The sequence below is a fragment of the Salvia hispanica genome, chromosome 5, assembly GCF_023119035.1.
Source record: "Salvia hispanica cultivar TCC Black 2014 chromosome 5, UniMelb_Shisp_WGS_1.0, whole genome shotgun sequence".
In the NCBI taxonomy this organism is placed as follows: domain Eukaryota; kingdom Viridiplantae; phylum Streptophyta; class Magnoliopsida; order Lamiales; family Lamiaceae; genus Salvia; species Salvia hispanica.
In genome coordinates, this window is record NC_062969.1 from 26,425,832 (window position 1) to 26,449,619 (window position 23,788).

General features: G+C 34.3%; 1 protein-coding gene across 1 annotated transcript; it reads right to left on the bottom strand.

Moving 5' to 3' along the window:
- Positions 1 to 2,334: 2,334 nt before the first annotated feature.
- Positions 2,335 to 4,566, bottom strand: LOC125190232 (calcium uniporter protein 2, mitochondrial-like). Its single transcript, XM_048087477.1, has 2 exons — positions 3,886 to 4,566; positions 2,335 to 3,045 (listed from the first exon to the last, which is right to left on the bottom strand). The coding sequence occupies exons 1-2, from the start codon at positions 4,453 to 4,455 to the stop codon at positions 2,581 to 2,583; spliced, it is 1,035 nt and encodes a 344-aa protein (XP_047943434.1). The 5' UTR covers positions 4,456 to 4,566; the 3' UTR covers positions 2,335 to 2,580.
- Positions 4,567 to 23,788: the final 19,222 nt, after the last annotated feature.

Below are 23,788 nucleotides of genomic sequence, written 5' to 3' on the forward strand. Positions count from 1 at the left end.
TAACTAAGATAATATCAGATTTAAAATGTAAAAGTGTAAAAAGACCAAATTCTCGAAACCCCGCAAAATAATATCAAAGGGTATTTTCGTACCAAAAAAAGCCATAAGAACCAATTTCGAGATAAACTCTTAGTCCAAGGACTACTGGGATATTTTTAAAGTCTAGGGACTATGGACGAGATAAACCCATAGTCCAGGGATCATTTTTGTAGTTCACTCTTTAATAAATATAAAAAATTTGCAAGGCCATATATGGTGCGGTGCAATAGGATGCGAGAGCTAATTCCATTTTTTTTTTTAAAAATAATTGAAAACCATGACAAAATTAGAAACATCAGCAGAATGGAATATGCTGTCGCATCCTGACAATTTTTTTTGTTTCATCGTTATTTTTAAATGCTTAGTTCATAATATGATTGAAACCTGATTCTTTTTCTCCCATGATTTAGGTGTGAGGTGTTGTGACATGGACTACAATAATTTTTTGAATGGGTGGCTATTTATTCATTTCAAATGTATGATTAACCATAAATATCTTTTGTGATTAGTGCTGATCCACATCTTCGATACATTTAACTTCCACCACATCATTTAAAAGTACATTTATTAGGCTCTACATATCTTCTCCGGATGCACGAATTAGTGATTCCCGATGTATATACCTAAATTCTAATTAATGTTTTCATACCTTATGAACTTGATTAGAAACAAAACAACACATAATTATATTGTTTTATTTAGTTAGTTTTATTTCTTATTCATATAATTTGAATGAATTACTATTATGGTTGAACTATTATGATGCATAGTTAATTTAAAGGTTACTAGTATAATATTATGGCTTGAACGTCCATAATTGTACAATATTATCAAAGTAAAAGAATCCTCTCTTTCAATATTTTTTTTAAAAATACCACTAGAGTCTGGCGTGTAAACTCCTTTTCAAAATTCCACCTCTATCTTTTCTCGAGTCTCTTTCTTCTAAAAGATGTAGTAGCTTCCACAATTCTAACTCGTCTTTATAAATACAGTAGACTTGATGTGTAATGCACTTGGTGCATTCTCATTTGTAGATACAGAAATATTTTATAAATAGATAGTTGTCTAATTGATATCCACTTGAACTATAACTTGTGTATACATATTAATGTTTGGACAACACAACTCAACGAGCGTATCATTCTCGCATTAATATCTGATTAGGAAAACCACTAAGAATTTTACACAACAAAGAAACGACATTCGCACATTACTACACCCGTTTATTATAGACAATCACACTCTTATAGCACTACTTCACAACATGTGTCAACTCCTAACATTACTAAAAAAAGAAGGGGCAGTTACATCTTTAACAACATTAAACCATTGATGTGTCTAATTTTTACTATCAAAACTATTAATTTGTTTTAGTTTTGCACATGACGATGCTAACATAGTTTGTTGGCTGGCTTGCTTATAAGACTATCGAACTTCGACCTATAAAGTGTCATATTTTAAGCTAATTAAATTATTTTATTTGTTTAATTAAGTTTTTCATAAGCTATATTAGAACCAATATCTACCTTAATTGCAAAGTTAGAATAAATGAATAGTTTGACAATTTACCTATGAATCTTAAGATTTAAATTAAATTTACTTACTAGGAACAACAACCAATCAATTTTACAGAACTCACTTGTAATTGTAATAATAAGATTAAACGTCACTGCATCCTAAAATCATCTATAAATACCTCATTCATCACGTAGATTTTTTCACACCAAAAAACTACTCCATTTATCACTCATGTTCCTTTTTAAAATTTTCATTTGTATTCACAATTCAAGTATGACTAGAGGCAAGGACAAGACGGCCCAAACCATGTGACTCCCCAAACTCCACAAATGTTTTAATGAGAATGTTGTTTGTTGCTATAACGGCCAACACTTCTCGTGTAACGTGATCACAGTGAGTGACACATAAACAATTGAGCTTCTCATGTCTCATTTGATATGCCGCGAATTTAATCATGTAGTAATTTTTTATATTTAGGAATATGTAATGCAATATTTTATTTAATGAAATTTTATTAGTGAAGTGTTTTACTAATCATATTTTTAGATTAAAGAAATGGAATAGTGAGACTTATAATTAAGTTGAGGGAAAATAAAAAAAAAATAAGGAATGACTGTTGTGGGTGGCCTAAGAACTGTCATCATTTAGAGTCTGTAACGAGAATTGCGTCCTTTTCAAAAAAAAAATTTAATGTAGTAGTACTAGAATATGTAGTAATCTCATATTCAATAGAATTTAAATTCAATAACCTGTACTCTATTAAAATCTAGTACTATATGATACTAGTAATAATTTTTATTGATAATGAAAGAAGATTTCAGTTAATCGATTACTTAATTTCCTACAAATATAATGAATCTAATCTACAAACCCATGGTTACATAGGACGGCAGTAAAACACATCTTAACAATCTGTTAAAGGGCCTGCTACATAGTAATAAAAAAAGTAAAATTTGTTTTGGTATATTTTGATTTAAAGCATTTGTATCTGATCTCATCTTCTTTGGATTTCAAACAAGATGATCAAGCACTATGAGTTGGAGAAGCAAAGGAAAGAGCAGCAGCAGTTTCCCTTGACTGCAGTGGATGGCAAGCTCTCTTCAGCTCATCATACCTCTCCATATCAAAATGCAGCGCCTTGAAGAGACGCTTCTGCTTGGCGTCAAACCTGCTCTGGAAGAACCCCTCGAATGAGGGCTCTTTGGACGTTCTCAGAAAGAAGGCATAGCCTCCCATGAAATACATCGATGTTACATAGAAACAAATTGGCTCCATCACATCCCACGACAGTTCCCAGAACGTTAGCCTCATGAAGGCCGCTGTCTGTACAACGAGGTACCCTAATCCGACCCATAGCTCGCGACGAACATAGGCCTCTGCTTGCCTGTCAATCACAGCCTTCTGCTTCTCCAGTTCTTCCAGCTCCTTCATTCTTGGATCCTCTGGTTTTGGGGGTAGTGGCATTAATCCTTGGATTGCTTTCACCACCTGTGTCAAAACACAATTGTACAAACAACATTTGTTTTACTACTAATGATTCTTTAAATTTAGCTTTGTCTTTGAATCAAACACAAGATTTAACATAATGTCACTTTAACTCCCATCAAATCTCCCCTGTTTTTGAACAACAATTTTGGCATCAAATCAATTTGACTGTAACAAAAGATTAGGGAATATATACACTACACACCACCCAAACCACCTCTCCTAATCTTCTAGAGTTTTAGTTTCTTGAAAAGGACTAGTAATAATTCAAGAAGAGAAACACAATGAATAAAAAACCAAAACTCCTCCACAATAATGGGAAGTCCTTTTCAATCCCCTTCCCTTTACTCCACCAAAATTATCAAATCAAGACTCCTCACGCAATGAAAAAACCAATCCCTCAATTATCTGTCACACAAACTTATCCATCTAAAGATTTATGTTGTTTTCCCTTTTTTTATAATTCTGGCGAAAGCCAAGATTTTGTTTTCAAGAGGGGGTGATGCTCTTAAGAACATTTTCTTCCATGATCAGAGATCCACTCTCTAATAAAAGTCACCACCTTGTTTGGTACGAAAACATTGTTTCGATTTCCTGTGGAAGAAGACATGGAAAACCAGCGCACAACGAAAAAGAGCTAATTAGTTCTCGGTAGTCTCAAGATCAAAACTTAGGGTAAATAATTAAAAGAGAATCAGATCCAATTACCAGAATATTTCGACTTCTGGTCTAATCGTAATGCTCTAGTCTATGATAAACTCATAATTTACCACAATCCATCCTCAATTAATATGTAGGTATTGAAACAAATTAGAGAGAAATTGATAGAGAGAGAGCGCCAACCTGCCCAGGCTTGAGGAACACGACGTTTCCGAGGACAATCACACTCCCCGATTCATCGAGTATTTTCGCGAATTCGTGCCCTAATTCCGGACTCAGGCACTGCTTGGCACAAATCTCCAGAAATTCCGGATACGAGACGCAATCCTTCTCCATCCGCCTCAATTTCTCCTTCACCATTTCGAGCTGCGACAGCCTGAGAATTTTCCTCGCGTCAATCACCGTCATACTCTCCTCAGGCGACTCCTCCACCGCCTCCGGCCGCCGCAGGCCGTCGAGCCTGATCCTGTCCCTGGCAATGTCCATCTCGCGGAGCTTCTCCAGCAGCTTCTCGCCGGAAGGAAGGTATCGGACTGCGGCGGAAGGAGCCGCTGCCGATTGGCGGTGGAGATATCGGCGGAATATACCGTCATCTCCGGGATCAGGGGCGATATTATTGGGCGACGTCTGATGGCTGAGCGCGGCAGATTTGACGGCGGTGCGCGGTAAGGAAGTGCGGCAATTTGTGAGGGCGGGGTTCGTCATCCTGGACATGCTGAGGAGGCGCTGAGGGATCATTCTGTTGAACGCCATTGATGAATTCGAATACGAAAGCAATAATTCTAGAGAGAGAGAGAGAGAGATGCCTTTTTAGGTTTGATTGAATTTGCGTTTGGTTTGGAGAGATGTTATGACTTGTTGAACAGCTGCTATTTATAGGCCCATCTTTTCCGCCAACCAAACGGGGAAAAAAAAAAAAAAAAAAAAAAAAACAATATTTTTCTCTTCTTTTCTTAATAAGGGGCAAAAACGTAACCAACACTATTCATTTTTCATCCATTCATGAATATTTGTACAAATAAAATTTCCATTTTTTCTAATAAAATAAAGGGCTGTAAATTAAGATTGGGTAGTATTTTGATGGCAGTGACAAGTTGGTGACAGCCAACATCGCGAAACCGAACAAATCAGATCGGGGTTAGGATCGAATAGTGTAATTAGGTACTTATCTTGTATTATTGTGTATATCCGAGGAAATACTACAAATTATTCTAATATTTCTTAAAGTACTTATCTTGTATTATACTTTCAATTTGACTCGTTCATTCTTTGCTAATCTTAAATTTAGTTTCACAATTTTCCTAAATTTAGTTTCACCATTTTCCTATCAGCGCATAAAATGAGGTTCAACTAAAAAATATACTCCGTCATAAAAAAAATATTTCTACATTTTCATTTCTATCCATCCGCAAAAGTTAATCACGTGCTAGCATAAATGAAAGTTTATCCTAATTATTGATCACCTTATATCATTATTTCTCCTATTTTACCCACTTTTAATACATCTTTTGGATTAGTTTTATAAATTAGTAACTATTTTTTACTTTGCCATATAAATGGTACCTGATCTTTATGTTATATTGTTTTTGGTATCCGGTGACAAAAATAATCCTAAGTACCAAACATGTGATTTTTTTTGTTATGGAAGATACCATGGGTTTGCACTGGATTTTAAAAATATCATCAGATATCCCTGGATTAAGGATTTATTTCGAAATTGACCATTTTAGCTATTTTTGTTCTGAAAATGCCCTTTTGAGTATTTGGGTGATTTTCTCTTTTCAAATTTTAACTATTTCAATATGATATTATTTCAAGATGTATTAAATCTGATATTATTTCAAAATTATATTCTTCTTCCCTTTGTCATCCTTCACTTTGTTTTTTATTTCAATATTAGATTTTAATTTTAAAAAATAAAATTTAAAATTTAGAATTTTAAATATCAATAAACCATTTTAATTAAGGAAATACAAATTATCCTAATAAAATTTTTAAGGGTAGGAGGATTTTAATTTCATTTTGACTCATTCATTCTTTGCTTATCTTAGCATATTTAAATTTTAGTTTCACCATTTTGCTGAGCAAAATGAGATTCCAACTATAACTTCTGTCATAAAAAAATATTTCCCCGTTTACATTTTTATCCATCCACCAAAATTAGTCACACGCTAAAAAATAAAAGTTTATCCTAATTACTGATCACCTTATATCATTTTTTCTCCTTCTTTACCCACTTTTATCACTTTCTTTTGGATTAATTTTATAAATTTACTAAATTATAGAGCTTGTATCATACAGTACTATATTAGGAGTATTAGTTACAGTACTAAACTTTGATCTATTTCAAATTTAGCACTAAGCTTTCTACTTTCTATTATTTAATTTTAATTCAATCTTCTTAAGTAGTTTATTCCGTATAATAGTTAAAATGCTACACAATCTTTTCCATTTATGCAAATTTAATAATCTACTACTTTATATATCATTATGTATTCCATAAGATGATAAGAAAACCTAGTTACAAATTAGTCTTCACATAACCTTGTTTTCATTCTCCGATAATAATCGATTTTTTCACAGAAGAGCAACGACAATTTTGAATTAAAACTCGTATCGACCCCACAAATATAAACTCCCTCCGTCCCATGTTACTTGCACTTTTACTTTTCGACACGTCACAAACTCCTTAAATTTTTTATAGTTTAAGTTAGAATTAATGCATTTAATTAATATGTTAGTTTAAGTTAAGAGGTCCTTTATTAAGTGACGTCTCATTACACTTAAAATTCTAATTTAATTACACAAAAAAATCAATCTTAAATTTACGGCCTAAAATGAAAAGTACGAGTAGCATGGGACGGAGGGAGTACTATTTTTTATAAACTGAAGGAGTAGAATCATATTGTCATTCTAACACAAGACAACTCTTGAGCATCATTCACCAAATTCTCGTACAACAATGACGCTAGAAGAATAAAGTTATCAACTCATATCTGTTTTTCATTGCTTCTCAACCACAGGTTCAATATTGTTAACGAGATCAACTCAAGCTCAAAGAATGAAGTGATGAAGAATAAAGAACTTGCAACTAATCATGTGTTGGAGCTGAAGAAGAATCATGCAGAAGCATGCAAGGTCACAAGTCCTGAATTAGTGAATCCGATCCGGAAAGGAAGCTTGACTGGAGTATCTTGATTTACAGGAGAGAGCTCGTGGCACCTAGTATACTTGGAACTGATTTGCTTTAAGTTTTCAGTTAAAGTAATTTGTCTTGTAGCTAGTTTGTCTCATAGTCATGCTAGGGTTTGAATTGATTCTAGACTCTTATCTAGCATAGTATATATAGTGACACTACAATGGAATCAGCCGTCAAGTTGAATGAATTAATACATGAAACACTTCATCTTTCTTCCCAATGTTTACTGTTCTATTGATTCAAATGGCAATTTCCAGTTTGACCATGTTCTCCAACATGGTATCAGAGCCTAGGCTCTGATCCTAGGCTCTTCTTCCTATCCTTACTCTTTCAATTCTTAACCTTTTCTACTCCCATCATTATCTCTTTCCAATGGTTGAAAGCGACACATCAGATGTCACAAGATTCAATGCTTCATCACTACAAATATTCCCTAATCACCCTATGTCCATTAAGCTGTCCGATGATAATTACCTCATATGGAAGCAACATGTGCTGTCCGCTGTGCGAGGATATGGTTTGGAGGGGTATCTAACTGGGGAACAAAACCCTCCCCCTCGAATGATAACCCCCAGCATTTTCTAGCTGGAATATGCAAGACCAACGTTTATCCCATTGGTTGCAATCCTCTCTATCTGAAAGCACCATGGTGATAGTTGTTGGCCTTAGCTCGAGCAGAGACATCTGGGAAGCATTGGAAGCAAATTTTTCCAGTCAGTCAAGAGCCAAAATTATGCAATACAAACTGCAACTCCAAACGGTCAAGAAGGATGGACTCTCCATGAGGGCTTACCTAAATAAGGTTAAAAATTATTGTGATCTTCTTGGAGCAGCAGGTTGCAAAGTGATGCAAGATGACCATATTATGCATATTTTATCTGGTTTGGGTCCTGACTATCACCCAATGAGAGTGGCAATTACTTCAAGAGCAGAAGCTTGCTCCATTCAAGAAGCATCCTCCATTCTGCTTAGTTTTGAATCTGTGCTTGAAACAGAAAACTCAAGCACAATAAATTCTGATGGTTCTCTTCCTTCTGCTAACCTTGCTCAGTCAATGAATCAGAAGAGAGACTCTAACTACCGAGATGATGGGGCCAAAACCTACAGCTACAGAAATTATGGTGGAGGCAGATCATCCAACTTCAGGGGAAGAGGGGGCAGAGGAGCAATAGGTGGTGGCAGATCTGGTGGAAACAAACTTATTTGTCAACTATGCCAAAAACAAACCATTCAGCTGACAAATGTTGGTATAGGTATGACAATCCACCTCAAATGAGAGCTCAAAACCAACAATCTTTTCCAAATGGTCCTACTGCCCCCCGCAAAATAAGAACAAAAGCAGTGTTCCTGTCTTAAGTTCATCATTGTCTAGTTCTGTTTCTCATTCAGCTTTTTCCACTTCTAGTTCAACTTTTAGCTTAGATCTATGGCACAAACGCTTTGGTCACTGTGCTAATGATGTAGTAAAGAAGGCTCTCAATCACTGTAATATTTCTTTTGACTCTATTAAAGAAAACAATCTTTGCCTTCCTTGCTCAGTTTCTAAAAGCCACAGATTACCATGTATGGATTCCATTACTAAACACTCTAATTTTCTTGAGCTTATACATAGTGATGTATGGGGTCCCTCCCCCATTACATCAAGAAATGGATTTAAATATTATGTAAGCTTTATTGATCATGCTAGCAGATTCACTTGGTTGTATTTGTTGAAAACAAAAGGAGAAGTTGAGCGTGTCTTTAAGCAATTCAAAGTGATGGCAGAAAATTAATTGAATGCCAAGATTAAAATCTTGCAAAGTGATTGGGGAGGAGAATTTCAAGGGCTATCTAAGTTTCTTCTTGAATCTGGAATTATCCACAGAGTGTCATGCCCCTACACTCCTCAGCAAAATGGCCTCGCCGAGAGGAAGCATAGACATGTAGTGGAAATGGGCTTGGCATTGTTAGCTCAATCTGGTCTTGCTAAACGTTTTTGGGATGATGCTTTTGTCACTGCCACTTTCATTATAAATCGTTTGCCTACTCCTATCTTAAACTCTCTCTCTCCCTTTGAAGTTCTTTTTAGATGCAAACCCAATTACTTTGATCCCAAGACATTTGGATGTCTCTGTTACCCCTACACCAGGCCCTACAATAAACATAAACTTGATTTTAGATCATGTCCCTCTACTTTTCTTGGATTTAGCTCCTCTCACAAAGGTTTCAAGGTGTTACTTCCCTCTGGCAAAGTTATAGTCACAAGAGATGTAATCTTTGATGAAAATGTTTTTCCATTCAAGGTTCCAACCTTAAATCCAATTCCTACTCCCTCATTTGCATCAGCACCCCCACCCCCACCAGCAGCCTCTCCTCGACTTACTCATGTCCCTTCAGAGACTTCTCTACAAACTGTTTCTTCTCACTCAAGCACATCTCCGACCCCTACACCACTACCTCCTGATATATCTCCAAATATACATGCTAATCACTCACCTACCTTCCCTATCACTCCTAATTCCTCACCAGCAAATGATTCACCCTCTGAGTCATCACCAGCAAATGAATCACCCTCTGAGCATCCATCTTCATGTTCCTCTCCTCTTGATCCAGCAACTGATCCCAATCATAATGCCAAACCACGTTATCAAATGGTAACCAGAAGCAAAGCAGGGATTTTTAAGCCAAAAACATTCATCATCACCCTTAACTGTATTCCAAGATCTGCTCTAGAAGCTCTTTTGATCCCTATTTGGAAAGCGGCCATGCTTGCAGAATTCCTAGCTCTACTGAGAAATAAAACTTGGATTCTAACTCGGCTTCCACCCGGCAAGAATCTCATAAGGAATACTTGGGTATTCAAGATCAAAAAGCATGCTGATGGTAGCATAGCTAAGCACAAGGCAAGACTTGTTGCTCAAGGATTTTCACAAGAGCCTGGCTTTGATTTTACTGAAACATTCAGTCCAGGTTGTTAAACCTACAACCATTCGTTTGATCTTAACTATAGCTATTTCAGCTGGTTGGAAGATAACTCACTTAGATGTTAACAACGCATTTTTGCACGGTGACTTGGAGGAAGAAATTTACATGAGGCAACCGGTTGGATTTGAGCAAGGTGATCCAACTCTTGTTTGTAAACTTAACAAGTCTCTATATGGCTTGAAGCAAGCTTCAAGGTCCTGGTTTCTCACTATACAGTCAACTCTCTTGGCTCTTGGTTTTTCTCAGTCAAAAGCAGATACATCTCTCTTTTACAGAATCTGTGGCAAAGAGATCACATATCTACTTATTTATGTTGATGATATGCTCATCACTGGATCCTCTCCATCTGCTATCAGGACTGTTATCTCTCAACTTAGTGATAAGTTTTCCTTAAAAGATCTAGGGGAAGTGAAGCACTTTCTTGGAGTTGAGGTTGCTTATACAGCTCAAGGCCTTCACTTGAGCCAAGGGTCCTACATCATAGAGCTAAAGGGTCAAAATGCTCGACTCTAAACCATTTCCCACTCCAATGCTATCTAACTTCAAGCTCTCTAAGGGTGAAGGAGATCCTTTCTTGGATGGAAAACTTTACAGAAGCACGGTTGGAGCTTTGCAGTATGCTACTATAACTCGGCCAGAAATTAGTTTTTGTGTGAATAAGGTAAGTCAATTTATGGCTTCACCACTTGATACACATTGGAAAGTCGTAAAAAGAATATTGAGGTATTTAGCTGGTACAGTGGACTATGGCCTTCATGTGCAGAAATCTGAATTCAAGTTAATTGCCTTCTCTGACTCGGATTGGGCTGCTGACATGGATGATAGAAGATCAATGAGTGGTTACTGTGTTTATTTTGGTAAGAATCTGATATCTTGGTGTTCAAAAAAACAATCCGTTGTGTCAAGATCCAGTACGGAAGCCGGATATAGAAGCTTGGCACAAGCTGTGTGTGAAGTAACCTGGATAACTTCTCTTCTTGATGAATTGGGAGTTGAACTCTTAGGAATTCCCATAGTGTGGATTGATAATATGAGTACCATAGCCTCGGCAAGTAATCCAGTTCTCCATGCGAGAACTAAACACATTGAGCTTGATCTTCACTTTGTGAGGGACAAAGTTAAAGAAAAGAGATTGGAACTAAGATATGTTCTTACAACAGATCAAATTGCTGATGTTCTAACCAAACCGTTGGGATACCAATTCTTCTCGCGTCTTCGAAACAAAATGAGCATTTGTCCCTCATCCACGCTTGAATTGAGGGGAAGTGTTAACGAGATCAACTCAAGCTCAAAGAATGAAGTGATGAAGAATAAAGAGCTTGCAACTAATCATGTGTTGGAGCTGAAGAAGAATCATGCAGAAGCATGCAAGGTCACAAGTCCTGAATTAGTGAATCCGATCTGGAAAGGAAGCTTGACTGGAGTATCTTGATTTACAGCTGGAGAGAGCTCGTGGCACCTAGTATACTTGGAACTGATTTGCTTTAAGTTTTCAGTTAAAGTAATTTATCTTGTAGCTAGTTTGTCTCATAGTCATGCTAGGGTTTGAATTGATTCTAGACTCTTCTCTAGCATAGTATATATAGTGACACTACAATGGAATCAACCGTCAAGTTGAATGAATTAATACATGAAACACTTCATCTTTCTTCCCAATGTTTACTGTTCTATTGATTCAAATGGCAATTTCCAGTTTGACCATGTTCTCCAACAAATATCGCTATCTATTTTACCTGCAGATGTTAGATAGCACTTGAAACCTAGTCTAATGTTCTTACTTCATCATATGATCACCTTTTTAGTTTGTTTTTATGGAAAATCTAGATCGAACAAGATCATGCATTTCAAGTCCAAAGTAGTCCAAACTCACAACGACTTCAATCGTGTATGGAATATTGTTTTATTCTCATTCAAACATATTGAATCATTAGTGATTAATGTTTGCATGCATAGAGAAACATTGTGAAATAGATTTTTAAAAAAATTAAATCATGAAAGTTTGGGTACTCGCATAGGTATCGGACGTATATGCACCAGGGATCGTGTGTAGGTGGGATTTTTTCCCCTTCAAAATCGGGTTGATGGATTATATACTCCATATAAAATAAAATAAAATAAAATAAAAATAAGGAATGTGTTTAATTGATGGATTAAATTACCTTACAGATAAAAAAAAATCCCTTATAAATAATAAAACTATATTGATTGAACTTGAAACAAATTAATTTGTTATAATAATTAAGATAAATTAAATAGTAAGTAATTAATACTAAGGTAAGCGAAATTATTTAACTAATTAATTATATAATGATAAATTAAAGAGTAATTAACTAATAATAATGATAAAATGATAAATAATAAATTAGTTAATTAATCAGCTAGACATACGGCTAACTTTGATTGATTAATTAACTACTTATTTAATGAATTACTCCCTCCGTCCCAAGGAAGATGACCCCTTCCTTGGGCGGCACGGGATTTTATACAGTTAATTTTTGTGTATTAAGAGGAGAGAGTAGAGTAAGAGAGAAGGAATAAAGTAGAGATAAAAGTGTTTCCATTTTAAGTAATGGGTCATCTTGGTTGGGACAAACCAAAAAGGAAAGTGGGTAATCTTCAATGGGACGGAGGGAGTATCAGGCAAGCATATCCACCCACGATCGTACTCCCTCCGTTCCATAGTAATGGAGGCAAAACTTTTCGGCACGGAGGTTAAGAAAAATTGTGTTAGGTGAGTTAAATAAAGAGAGAATAAAGTGGAAAATGAAAAAAGGTAGAGAGATGAAGAGAGAAAAAAGTAAGAGAGAGTAAAGTAGGTGTGGAAAAATGTGTTGACTTTTACTAAAAATGGAAATGACTCTATTACTATGGAACGGACGGAAATGGAAAAATGCCCCTATTACTATGGAACGGAGGGAGTACAATATTAACACATTGAACTACAAAAATGGTCCCTGGACTATGGGGTTATCTCATAAATGGTCTTTGAACTTTAAAAATATCACCAGCAGTCCCTGGACTAAGGGTTGATATAAAAAACGGTCTTTTTGCACTGTTTCGAGATGAAAATGCCATTTTGATGGGTTTTGGAGGATTTGGGCAATTTGGTTTTTTTTACACTTTTAGCATTTTAAATCTGATATTATTTCAGTTACGTACTAAATTTGATATTATTTCAAAATTATCATTCTTCTTCCCTTTTGTCATCTTTCACTTTGTTTCTTCATTTCAATATTTGATTTGATTTTACAAAATTAAATTTTAAATTTCAGTTTTTAAATATCAATAAATTTTTTTAATTATAAAAATTATTAAATAACAAAAAGTAATAGCATAATAAATATTTGATAGTGTCTAATATTTAATCAATAAGATATGACAACGCCTTAGTTTTAATCAATATTTAATAGCTTTAATCATAAATATCATATAACACGATTTATTCTGAAATAAATATGCATCTAATGTAAGACTAATATAATTTTCGTATATTAATTTGAAAACAATCAAAATTACTAGATTTCAACAAAAATACTCCTATATAAAATATTTAGTCAACTTCATAATATTCTATCACAAGCAATTATAACAACCGAACGGAGGCTAAATAGAATAGCTCTTATTTTTCTATCATGATTAATATTATTATTTTTTACTTCTTCAATTCAGCTGAATATTAGTATTAAATAACAAAAATTAATAGTTTTAATCAATATTTATAGTGTCAATGAATTAATAGTTTTAATTAAAAATTTTTATTGATATTTAAAAATCAAAATTTAAAATTTAATTTTATAAATGAAATCTAATATTGAAATAAAGAAACAAAGTGAAGAATGATAAAAGGGAAGAAGAATGATAATTTTGAAATAATATCAGATTTAGTACATAACTAAAATAATATCAGATTTAAAATGTTAAAAGTGTAAAAAGACTAAATTGCCCAAACCCCTCAAAAGGGCATTTTTCATCTCAAAACAGTGCAAAATGATCATTTTTTATATTAATCCTTAGTCCAGGGACTGCTGGTGATATTTTTAAAGTCCAGAGACCATTTTTATAGTTCACTCGTATTAAAAAGATAAATGTACAAACCTGAAAACATTAATACTACTAGTACTGTAGTACAAATCACATATGTGGCTCAGATGAGTAGCAAATTAATAAGTTGGCATAGATAAACAACAAATTTAACCAAAATCGTTCTCCACCAACCCACAAACAAACAACAATTCATATAGTACAAACCTGAAAAAATTAATTTTACTGTAAATTTAGTCAAATTCTGGTTTTCCATGTCAACTCTTTTAACTCTTCTAAAAATTCATGTCAACACTTTAACTCTTCTAAAACTTATCAATCCGTTGATTGTTTATAGATATTAAAACCAATCAAGATTTTGATGTTAACATAGCTGGTTAGTTGTCATGACATATCATATGATGTCACGTTTTATGTTGTGAAACAATATCGTACTCTTATACTAAAAATAAAATAAAAAAAATTGATAATTATAATTCATATTAAAACTAAAATTTTTATTAATTGCAAAATCTGAATAAATATTTAATAATTTATAGGTAGAGATTAAAGCTTGGTAATTTGGTATTCAAAATCAGAATACGACGGTTATTAGGAATTTAAAAGCAAAAACATCCTCAAAACAAACACAATATATATGACACTAGAACTTATCAATTTTCAGCAAATTACTTAATTGTTTAATACACAATAAATATAGTACCGTTAAAAAATATGAACATAAAGCAAATTCAAATTATCATGATTAAATTGATGAATTACGGAAATCAGATACATCAGCATGAACCATTTTTCACAAAATCTCATCTAATTCTTTTCCAAATATTAACTCTTTGTCCTCAATGTTGCTCATGTAATAAATCTATTACTAATCAAATTGCACATGCAAAAGCAGCAAGCAACATCTGCAAATAACATTACTTTTTTTAAAACAATATTAAAACATAATTTCTGTGGCAAATGATACATCCCCAGGAGTTCTAAAAAGGTGCAATCTTAGGAACTGAGAGTTAAAAGAGTTTTTTTGAATTATAGTATTGAAAAAAATAGATAGAAGTGCAAAGAAAGAAATAAAGAATATAAAATGTTTGGGAGAAAGTAAAATATTTTTCATCTGTGCAGATAGAAAACAAGTGGAAAAGGAAAAGTATTACTCCCTCCGTCCCACTTTAGGGGTCCTATTTAAATTTGGTACGAGTTTTAAAAATGTAAAAGAAAGGTTGTGAAAAAAAATAGTGAATCGTGGGTCTTACTTTTATATATTAGTTTTATAATAAAATGTGAGTGAAAAATTGAAAGATTAGTTGAATGTGAGGCATATTACCATTTATGAAATATTCCAATCGAGACTCCTGTAAAGTGAGACACTTAAAATGATAAACTGGAACTTCTAAAGTGGGACCGAGGGAATACTAGTTAAAGATTGCAATTGGCCATTTAGAGCATCTCCAACCATTCCACTAGACTCAAACCTATTTTAGTGTAAATCTCACACTAAATATTGATTTTGCTCCAACCATTTACACTAAACTCAAACCTAAAAGAATATTCCTCACCCACTAATTTTTTATACTTTTCAATAACACCTATATATTTTATCTAAATTACACACTAACCTTATGACACTTTATCAATATCATAAATTAAATAATAGTATAATATAAGATTTATTAATTAATATAACTAAATATGAAATCTATTATTCATTAAATAATAAATTACAAAATTTAGAAAATTTAAATATAATAAAAATACTATAAAGAATATTACAACGTAAACGTAAAGTAACTAAAACTCAAATTAAAATTCATTTAAAAATTTAATTTAATTATCAGTCTTCTGTTTTGATTTTATTTATTTGGGGTTATGTTTCTCTATTATAAAATTTCTATATTATGCATCGTTTTTTATTAAGTACTTATGTTTAACTATTTTTTTGTTATGATAGCATATTTGATTTGAATATAGTAATGTACGTATAGTATTTAATTACTAACTAATAAATTAATAGTTTCCATAGGTTTTATTTGTACCGTTATTAAAATTGGCGGTTTAATAAAGTGACGGCTCATTCTTAGTAAACAGTAGTAATAGATTATTTTTTTCCAATTATATTGAATAATATAATATTAATTTGGGCCAGCCCATTATTTAATAACTAAATCAAATATTAATAAGATTAGATTAGGTTAATTCATATCTTCTTCTTTTTCGCCGCTGTATTTTAATTTCTCTTCCTTCTCTTCTTCTATTATGATAAATATGAATTGATTTGGACTTGAATACAATAACTCAAACTATAAAAAGTGTTTTTGGTATACTTTTAGTGCAAACCTAAAGATATGTATCTTTTCTTCAAAAACCTATAATAGGATTGGTTTTGCAGTACTATTGGAGGTATTATTCTACTGCATTTTAGGTTTTGCAGTACTGTTGGAGATAGTCTTAGTCGCCCAATTATCAAAATTGGAAGCAACAAACGCCAAACTTACCATGTCAAAGAATTAAATTTAATGAACTTAATAATTGGACATTAAGCCTTAACTTAGAAACAAAAAAATCTTATTCAACCCAAACAGACAACATAGGGGGTGTTCAGTTGACAAGACTAAATCTCATGATTAAATATGTATCATGTTTGGTTCATAAGATTAACCCCCTCAACTTAATCCTAGATGGATAGTCTCGTGATAATTAGTCATAGCTTCCCCCTCCAACTAAAATAATCCAACAACTTAATCCTAGATGGATAGTCTTATGATTATTAGTCATTACAACCGAACGTCACCATAGTTTTTCTTCCGAGATCTGTTATGAACACTTGGGATTTTTCTTCCGAGATCTGTTATGAACACTTGGGATAAAATACCGATGTTTGACATGTACTTAATATTCAAATGTCAGAAATACAATGATGGAGTGCTAGCCCAATAAGTTTGAATTAAGGCCCAAAAGCCCATGTGATACGTCAACAATAAATAGCTAGAGATTTAAAATCAATATAATTAAATCTATTTATAACAGAAAGGTAAAGCAGAAAAGTGGGATGTGTATATGAGAATAAAATCAAGAATCTTGATCGAGTCGAAAGAGGATCAACCAACAACATCCAAATAGCTAAATGGATGCATTGAAGATGCTGTGATTTAGTGCTAATACTCTACTTAAGAAAATACTCCTTATTCAAACTTGATTCATTTACATCAAAGAGTCTTCATCGCAAATAAAAAGTATGCAAAATCACAAGAGCAAAGCCTCTGCCGTTTCCTATTTCACTTGTGCGCCTGATTAGACCATCTAGAAAATCAAGGTCAGTCTTTGTGTTGTTGAAGCTGACTTTCATTGAGCAGATTCAATCCTGTTTGCTCCTTTATAGCCCAATCTTTTTATCCTCACTTTTGTTAAGACCTTGGTTAATCACCTACATGTCCTAAACTAGCTTTTCAATTTTTATCCAACCATATCTAAAGTTCGAATTTGAAAATACTAGGGTTATTTACTTGTAATTACATTTAACTTCCATTTTTTTTTTTGATTTCTCATAAACTTCTAAATCCATGAATTTTGAATTTTTCCTCAACAGTCAATTTTGATCAATTTAAAGCTAATACGAAGTACACTTGGTATATTAGTACCTACTATGTGGTGATTTTTTTTTCCCAGAACATATTTTTTTTCTTTAAACTGACGTGATTGTCAAAACTGCCAACGTGGAAAAAATAGCGAGATTAAATGACGTCATGTGAGAAGGGCAATTTGTCTGGAAATACACAAACTTTCAAGCATTTTACCCGAACTTTGAGATTTATAACATTTTCCCAAACTTTTGGAATTTTTTTTTCCTCTAACGATAGATTTTTTCTGAAATCATTCAATGTTCACCACTTAAAATTTAGACATGAGTATTAATTTATACTCCTAGTGTTGGAAAGAGTAATTGAAGTGTCCCAAGTATGTTGGGAAGAGAAAGTGTGGAGTCCCAATCTTTGGAAAGTGGGTAACATTTACAATATAGAGTTTCAATGAGTATAATTCCTAGGTATATTTATATCTAGAGTCCTATAAATACCTATGTAGAAAGTATCTCAAATAACAATTCAAATCAATCAAAATGTAGTCTTCAAGAGTTCTTGAGTTTTATTTTCCGCATTTTATTTTTCAATATGGTATCAGAGCAGGTTCGATCCTCCATATGGATTGATCTGTCTCTATAGCAAAAAAAAACAAAAAAAAAAAATCAATCAAATGAGGAGGCCTGCATTTAGCAAGAGGCTGAAATTCTACACAATAGAATGTTCTTCACCAACAATCCTTTGTTAGTTTGTTAAAAAAAAAAAAAATATCACCAGAATTCAAGCCTTCTGTCCACCGAAGAAATTAATTTTTTCAGCCACTCTCTACTCAACTTCAAAGCCACAGCATGAGCCAAGTCTCCCCTTTCAAAACAGAGAAGGCTGAGTGAATGCAGCACGACACCAACTCATTGTCAGCAGCAGCAAGCGGCGATAGAGCCGACGGAGAACTAGGAAGTAGGGGTCGATTGGTCACCGGTGTGAGCATCGATCTGGAGGTGGAAGCGAGCAAGAGAGATCTAAGAGAGGAAGGCAAGAAGACTCCGAAAGTGAAGTCGTCGGACAGCCATAGCAGAGGAAAGAACCGATGCTGTCAAAAAGGCCGCAGAGTAGCATCTTTCACAATCTTACAAACACAAAAAATGGAAGAAGAGAATTCGATGAATCGTCCGGCGAGGGAGAGACGACAAACACTGCTAAACGATTCATCGTGCCTAGAAGAATGCCGAGAGAGAGCAGGACAGTGTGTACCACCGAAAGAAGAGCCAAGGCTGTCGAGAGCAACTCAACCAAGAGATCAATGGTGCCGATAGAGATAGAGCGGTGCCGCCCAGCCGCTGTCAAGAGAAGAAAACAGAGGAGGGGTCCTCGGTTTGTCCGGCCGAGGGGGAGAAGAAGTAGCCGACCGAACAATCCCTCCCCAAATGTATGTTGGCGGAGAAGTCAAAGATGCCCGCCGGTGAGAGGGCGAGAAAGCTACTGCATTGCAACTCACACATCGATGGCCAGTTAACCGGAGAAATCAGAAGGAGGAGAGATGACTGAAGGCTACGCCTTCAACTAGGCTGTAAACTTGGCTGTCGGAAAAGTGTTGCCAAATGGAGGAGCCGCCACAGACGGAGTAGAAGACTACAGAGGAGCAGTTATGGAAGAGATGAGTCTCCACCTCCATAAGAGAAGAAAATACGGAAGCAGTTATCCGGCAGAGGGGGAAATGAAGTACCCTACCGGAGGAGAGGAAATATCTGACCGAAAAACTCATCACCAAATTGAGTTGTGTCAAGAAAGTATACTGGTGTTGCCAGAAAAGAAGCAGACAGGAAAGACCCTAAAATGGAGTCCTTCATCTGATAGGGAGAATAGGGCAGCCTATGAGAGGCCTGGAAGATTGCCGGGAATAGAGCGGGATCGGCACCGGCACCAAGCAGATGCCGTCGAGAAATCTGCAGAGCCTAAGGTTCGACGATAGAGCAGAGTGAGCCGACGGGAGAAGACAGAGGTCATCATGAAGAGCTCACGGTGGTCGGACGGTGGACCAGAGAGGTTGCTGCCTGCTGACGGGTTGAAGATGGAATTTTTTTTGGAAAAGGGACGATGGCCAGTCGATCTAGTAGCCGAGAAGATAATGGTGAGAATCCATGAAGAGGCCACTTGGAATAGCTAGATTGCCGGAGATAGGGGGAGCACAATGGCAGGAGAAGCGACGGCCGATGAAGAAGTAAGTTATCAGAGTTGGAAATGAAGGAGAGCCGCTGCAGAAGGCGAAAGGAGGCAGCGCTTGTTTTGAAGTCGTCGGTCTGTAAGGAAGATTTATTTGGGCTAGTATTATTGGGCTCAAACAAAAAAAAATGAAAAAAATGGGCTCATAGTTTGAGCCGGAATGGGCCAACAATGGCCTTCCAAAATGATGCTTTGGACTGCAAATTAAATTCAGTCCAAAGACGAGTGAACTCCTCGACATGAGTCAAAACTGTCAGAATGGCTCCTAATGGCATGAGCTAAAACTGCCAAAGATGGCTCCTAATGGCACGAGCTAAAACTGCCAAGATGGCTCCTAATGGCACGAGCTAAAACTGCCGAAGACGGCTCCTATGGCATGAGCTAAAACTGCCGAAGATGGCTTCTAATGGCACGAGTTAAAACTGCCGAAGATGGCTCCTATGGTATGAGCTAACACTGCCGAAGATGGCTCTAGACACGAGCTAAACTGTCATCAGAAAAATTGAAGCACTCCTAAATACGAGTATAAACTATTTATCAAAGTGAAGATCGTGCAAGTTAAGTGTCGAAAAACTCGATACTTAACTTGAGGGGGAGTGTTGGAAAGAGTAATTGAAGTGTCCCAAGTATGTTGGGAAGAGAAAGTGTGGAGTCCCAATCTTTGGAAAGTGGGTAACATTTACAATATAGAGTTTCAATGAGTATAATTCCTAGGTATATTTATATCTAGAGTCCTATAAATACCTATGTAGAAAGTATCTCAAATAACAATTCAAATCAATCAAAATGTAGTCTTCAAGAGTTCTTGAGTTTTATTTTCCGCATTTTATTCCATAATTAAAATTTATGGAGAGTGAACTTTTTAATATTAATAATTAATCAAATTTTTAAAAACACATCATTTAATAAAGAAAATTATATAATCAAAATAAAATTTATGCTAATAAAGTTCTTACATAAACCCTTCTTCTTCTTCTTCTTCTTCTTCTTCTTCTTCTTCTTCTTCTTCTTCTTCTTCTTCTTCTTCTTCTTCTTATTATTATTATTATTATTATTATTATTATTATTATTATTATTATTATTATTATTATTATTATTATTATTATTATTATTATTATTATTATTATTATTATTATTATTATTATTATTATTATTATTATTATCCACTTAATCCGATTCGTTCCGCAGCAGAAGTTCTCGGTGTAGCTAGGTACTACTACTACAGTACTACTACTAATTATTATTCTAAAAGAAAAATAAGATGATGTATAAATTTATTTTATATAAAATATAGTACAGTATGATTTTTTTTCTTATTTGAGAAAGATTAGCGAGCAACAATGCCGCGATCAGTTTGCGAAAAGTGGATGGTCCATTGGGTTCTTCTCATTTACTATTTGATTGGGGCCTATTTTATTTGCATGTAAACGATATGAATAGAGTTATAGAGCCACGTTCGTTACTCTTTTTAAACCTAGACTCACATCCATTACCATTTAAAGATATTATGAAATTATGAATTCTTCTATGAGTACTACACATATTTCATGCACTCCTTTTCTTCATCCGCTTTTACTATTTTTCTCACCTAGAAACACACCAAATAATTAAATAATTCAAGCAAGTTAATTATCAAATTCATTAAATCGAAAATTTGGACCTATGGTGGAAATTTTATAATTTTGCATTTGATGAGCCTTGTTTTGGTTCCAATATTTTTGAACTGGAAATCAACTTTCAACCCCAATATTGTCCAAAATCAGGAAACTCGTTAAAATCTGAAAAAACATGAAAAAATTGTTGAAAACTTGTAAAAAACGCTAATTTTCGAACACAACTAGAACCTTCGATTATCAATTCAAAATCAGAACCGTCCAATATACTCTCTCAAACCGGTTATGGTTCCGCTTCCCTCAAAACTGTAACCGCGAGTTCTAAGCCAGTAGTACTATTTTTCGTTTATTAAGCGATGAATTTTTATTTTTTTTCCGTTGTCATCGCTTGGAGTTCTCCAACTACTTATTACTACTACTACTTAGTTTATTGACCTCCTCAGACTTGTAGTTACTATTTTGCAGTTTATGTTAAAAGCAATTTAAAATGAAATCCATTTAGACGTTTAAAACAATACGGACTAAAGAATAATATACACAAATGAAACTACCATTTGAAACGTCTTGAATAAAGAGAAAGCTAAATTCAACTATAATGATATACATTTACAGGGCTCAGAAACTACAATAATGTTTGTTTATCGTCAAACGAGGCTGTGAATGATAAACTCATAAAAGCATATGACAATATATAGTGTTGAAATATTCGGTTGCAATATAATTAATAATCTGATCAGTACAATTCTTGCAGTATCAATAGTTTTTTTTTTCTCCAACAACACGGACAGTCGAATATTAATTTGATAATAATTGTTAGTATTACTTCATATATTTCTCACGAGAGAATTTGTGGAAGTCTTGTTTTAGCGTTTTAAATTTCTATATATAGGTGATTTATCAGAGTTTATGACTCTTTCAGTTTGAAGTTGCAATATTTAAAATTTCTTTTACCTCAAATTTTAGTTTTACATAGTAGTAAAACCATCTCCAATGGTATGCTAAAATCTAAAATGAGACAGGTATTAACTAAACCAAAACCAAAACTTTTTCAAATTTTGTGAGTAAAAAAGGCATAATATAGAGAATATTCTTTTAAATTTGAGTTTAGTAAATGGTTGAAATAAAATATGACATTTACACTAAAATGGGTTTGAGTTAATTAGCGTAAATGGTTGGAAATACTCTAACTCAATAAATAGCTAGCAACTTGCAAGATCTGAAAAGTAAATTCAAAGGAAGAGTAGCAAAACCCTAATTATAAAGTAAAAATAACCACGAAATAATAAAAGTTAACTTAAAACTAATGAAACTGTATTTGATAATTAATGGTAGATCCTAATTTTGGTGAAGAATTGTTATCTAAAACTAATGAAACTGAGCAAGTGAACATGGCAAGGAAAAACTCTCAAGTCTCAACAGTTTAATCAATGGAAGAAGCACTTGGTCTTGGTGTGCCTAGTAATTCCACAGTAGGGAACTTACCAGGTACCACATACCTCTTCCTTGAAAAAAATGGGAAATGAAAAGAATGGAGGAGGAGGAAGAAGGAGGAGGAGGAGAAGAAGAAGAATTTGTGGTTTTCATCAAAAAAAAAAAACAAAGAAACATTATTTATGTTTAAAAGTTGATCTATGGAGTGAGTGACCTGACATACAGGTTGACAGACATTTACTGGGTTTACACATGTTATTAGAGCAGAAATGAATAACAAATAAAGCCATAGATTAATTGAGGTTTTTGAAATGTCCATAAATCCATACCAAGAAATCAACATCTTAGAGAAAAAGACTGTAACCAGATTTGTCTCTCCCCTTCCCTTTTACTGTGTTAGGGTTTATCCCACCAAACTCAAAAGGTGAGAGTGACAATGAGAGAGAGAGAGATTCTCATTCTTCAATATCTGTTGCAAGTAATTAATAACTACCCAAATTATACAGACACAGACCACGGCTTTAGGAGTTACCTCCACTCAACCCGCCTTCTTTAACAGGAAAGGCAGCAGCAGCAATCTCAGGAAAAGGGGGATTGAATTAGGGCATGAAAACGAGAATTAGGGTTTGTAGGGTGCAGAGAGAGGGAGAGGGAGAGGGTCCATACTCCATTGGAGGTTGGTTGGTTAGCACCGTCGGAAAAAGGAGAAAGAAAAGAGCCGTACCGAGATAAAGAAGCGTTGTGAGAGTTTCTTTAACCAGAAAATGGAGATGGAGATGCGGACACGAACCCACTCGGGCCCCTCCATCATTAACTACATAATTTGTCGTGATTGATTGACACCTCTGGATTATTATTTTATTTTATTATTATTATTACAGCTTTTATTTAGTTTATTAAGGAATAGGGTCACACCTACAAACCACTCACGGCCGCCCTTTCCTCTGCCCGCTCTAACTCATTCTACACGCTAATTCATTCAATATGTATGTGTGTTTCCGCAATTCTTTTCTTATAAACACAATGTTATTGTCACAAATTATAGT

Excerpts from the sequence above, each read along its gene's own strand:
- LOC125190232 (XM_048087477.1), bottom strand. The coding sequence starts at position 4,455 with ATGGCGTTCAACAGAATGATCCCTCAGCGCCTCCTCAGCATGTCCAGG. Across the intron at positions 3,046-3,885 it reads TGTTCCTCAAGCCTGGGCAG|GTGGTGAAAGCAATCCAAGG; the intron begins GTTGGCGCTCTC and ends GTTTTGACACAG.